This window comes from Rosa chinensis, chromosome 2 (genome assembly GCF_002994745.2).
Source record: "Rosa chinensis cultivar Old Blush chromosome 2, RchiOBHm-V2, whole genome shotgun sequence".
Taxonomy (NCBI): domain Eukaryota; kingdom Viridiplantae; phylum Streptophyta; class Magnoliopsida; order Rosales; family Rosaceae; genus Rosa; species Rosa chinensis.
In genome coordinates this window covers 31,538,332-31,540,696 of record NC_037089.1, presented here as the reverse complement: position 1 = coordinate 31,540,696, position 2,365 = coordinate 31,538,332, and the positions used below count along the sequence as shown (strand labels likewise).

At 35.1% G+C, this 2,365-nt stretch overlaps 1 protein-coding gene across 1 annotated transcript; it reads right to left on the bottom strand.

Moving 5' to 3' along the window:
• Nucleotides 1-634: 634 nt before the first annotated feature.
• On the bottom strand, nt 635-2,090 carry LOC112184117 (CTP synthase-like). The gene is made up of 6 exons (XM_024322404.1): nt 2,049-2,090; nt 1,871-1,957; nt 1,526-1,615; nt 1,327-1,433; nt 797-863; nt 635-640 (listed from the first exon to the last, which is right to left on the bottom strand). Exons 1-6 carry the CDS (start codon nt 2,088-2,090, stop codon nt 635-637), a joined length of 399 nt encoding a protein of 132 aa, XP_024178172.1.
• Nucleotides 2,091-2,365: the final 275 nt, after the last annotated feature.

The window sequence follows — 2,365 nt, the reverse complement described above, 5'->3', positions numbered from 1 at the left end:
TTTCTGATTTTTATTCCATCTTCCCCATGCCTTTTTTCCTTGTTTTTGGGATATATTACCACTCTCATACTCCACCTCCATGCTTCTTACAATGCTTGAGCTTCTCCCTTTTGCTTCCATTCATCATTTCACACAATATCTCTCTTCATCTATTTAAGCATCTCATATCCCTACAAGTAAGGGCATCACCCATATCACCCCATTACACTTCTTTCTATCTCCATCTCCACCACAAAACCTCCATCTCGCCATTAGCCACTATGCAGCCACTAATGAGAAATCAGTCCCCTCTATTGCAGGTACTATTGGGGCAATCCACACTATTAAAACAACAGTGGCATACCAAAACCTAATGCAGCAAATTACCTTTTTCTTTCCCACTGTTATTGTAATAGTGTGTTTTCTCAATGCCACCAACATTAGTGGCAAAATTTGGGGAATAAATAAAATAAAAAAAAATTGGCACACCTATAACCATGTATTTCTAAAATTTACTGTACAGATTGTATGCAATTTCAAATAAAATACATCAGAAAACATAAATTTCTTCATGTTCCTCTCCATGGCTGCAACTTTACCTCTAGCAACTTTTCTATGCTCAGTCAAACAAACATTGAAGGCTCAAATTTGAAAATCAACCCTGCCGAATTAACATTAACCCAATTAATTCATTTTGATAAGTGTAACAAAACATGTTGATATGCAGTATCAAGCATTGTACAGGAATATCAAGTGATTAGTTCAATAAGATGAATCACAGAACACTATAAAAAGAGAACCCAAGACCTGCAAGTACCTTCTTCAACAGTAATAAAAGGAAGTGTTTTGCCCTCTGAATGAGATAGATAGGCACAGTAGCAGACCTAAAAAGAAGAAAAAGTATCACCAGTTTAGTAAATTCAAGGATATCACCGAAATTGTAATATCACATATCTAGTAATTGATAATAAAAGAGACCCCAGATCCCCTAAATTTTCACAATGTGTTTATATGTTGCTCTGACAGACGCAAACTTATGCTAGAAGTGTAGATATTTAATCTTAGAATGACAGTAAAGAACAAGTACTACCACAGAAGGAAAGATAAGAATTATGGAAGTAAAACATACCTCAAGCCAAAATCACAAAACCAAGGTACATGGCTTCACAAAAAAACAAGAAAGACATTAAACCCATACAAGTAAAACTTCCAGAGTTAGAATACCAAGAGATGTACAGCACAAGTGCATCCCTTCTTGCTAGTTCAACTAGAGAAAGGAAAATGCATATAAAGCAAAGAGAGAGATGAAACTATCATAGAGAAATCTTATCATGATAAGAAGCTCACCAAATGATGCGACCCGATCTACAACCAGTACAGCAAGGACATTCTTCTGCAAATTTCTCAGCATCACTAGAAAAGAACTCAATGGGATATAAGATCATTGTAGACATCTACAACATTACATGTATAATTAAATGCACCTACTAATACAAAAACAGATAGCTAACTTGAGAATCAAATGAGTAAACTCTATGACACAAACCTCAGCAGGGCCTGACTTTCCATCAACTGCATGTATATGTGCTACACGCTTAATCCAGTCTTGGATAGCATCTGTGATGTGAGGGACAAGCTACACGTTAAAAAAGAGAGAGAAAAGTAATCAATATAAGAAAAATAGGGGCCAGATTAATATATCTAAAAAGAGCTCAGATGCAGACAAAATACCTATCTCTCTATTTATAACATCATGTGACCGAAAGAAAGAAAATTCAAACCTTTGTCAGTTGTGGTATCAAAGATAAATAGATAATACAAATATTTTTGGAATCATTGATATATGTATAATATATTGATCATATATACATGTGAAATTTAACCAACGTGCCTGGTAAATCATTCCGGTAGAAATATTATTATCACGGGTCAGCTTGATTTCTAGGAATCGCTCATAGTTTCCAAGGTCCATGTCCAACTGTGAACATTAGAAACAAAAATAGTAAACATAAAATCTACAAATCACTGAGTCTCTAGATTTGTGCAGAAGCTTCACACTTAAAACTAACCTGAACTAAGTCAAATAATTCTATTACCCTCAAGAAAGCCATTGCTTATTCCACACTATAAGGCTAAACATGTTTGGATATTGGCATATTGCAAACCTAAATCCCCAGACCACGGAATAACTCTCCTAATCTGAAGCATATAGCTTAACCTAAAAGTTCCTACCCCGGAAACTTCAATCAAACTGAGGAAAATCAATGTCATCAGAGTCAACCAAATTCAATGAATAGACATACAAAACACAAAACAACATAGTATCATCCTCGATAAAGTTTTGAAATTGAGATTGTCACCTGGGTTGAGAGAAGATAGTCCGCAG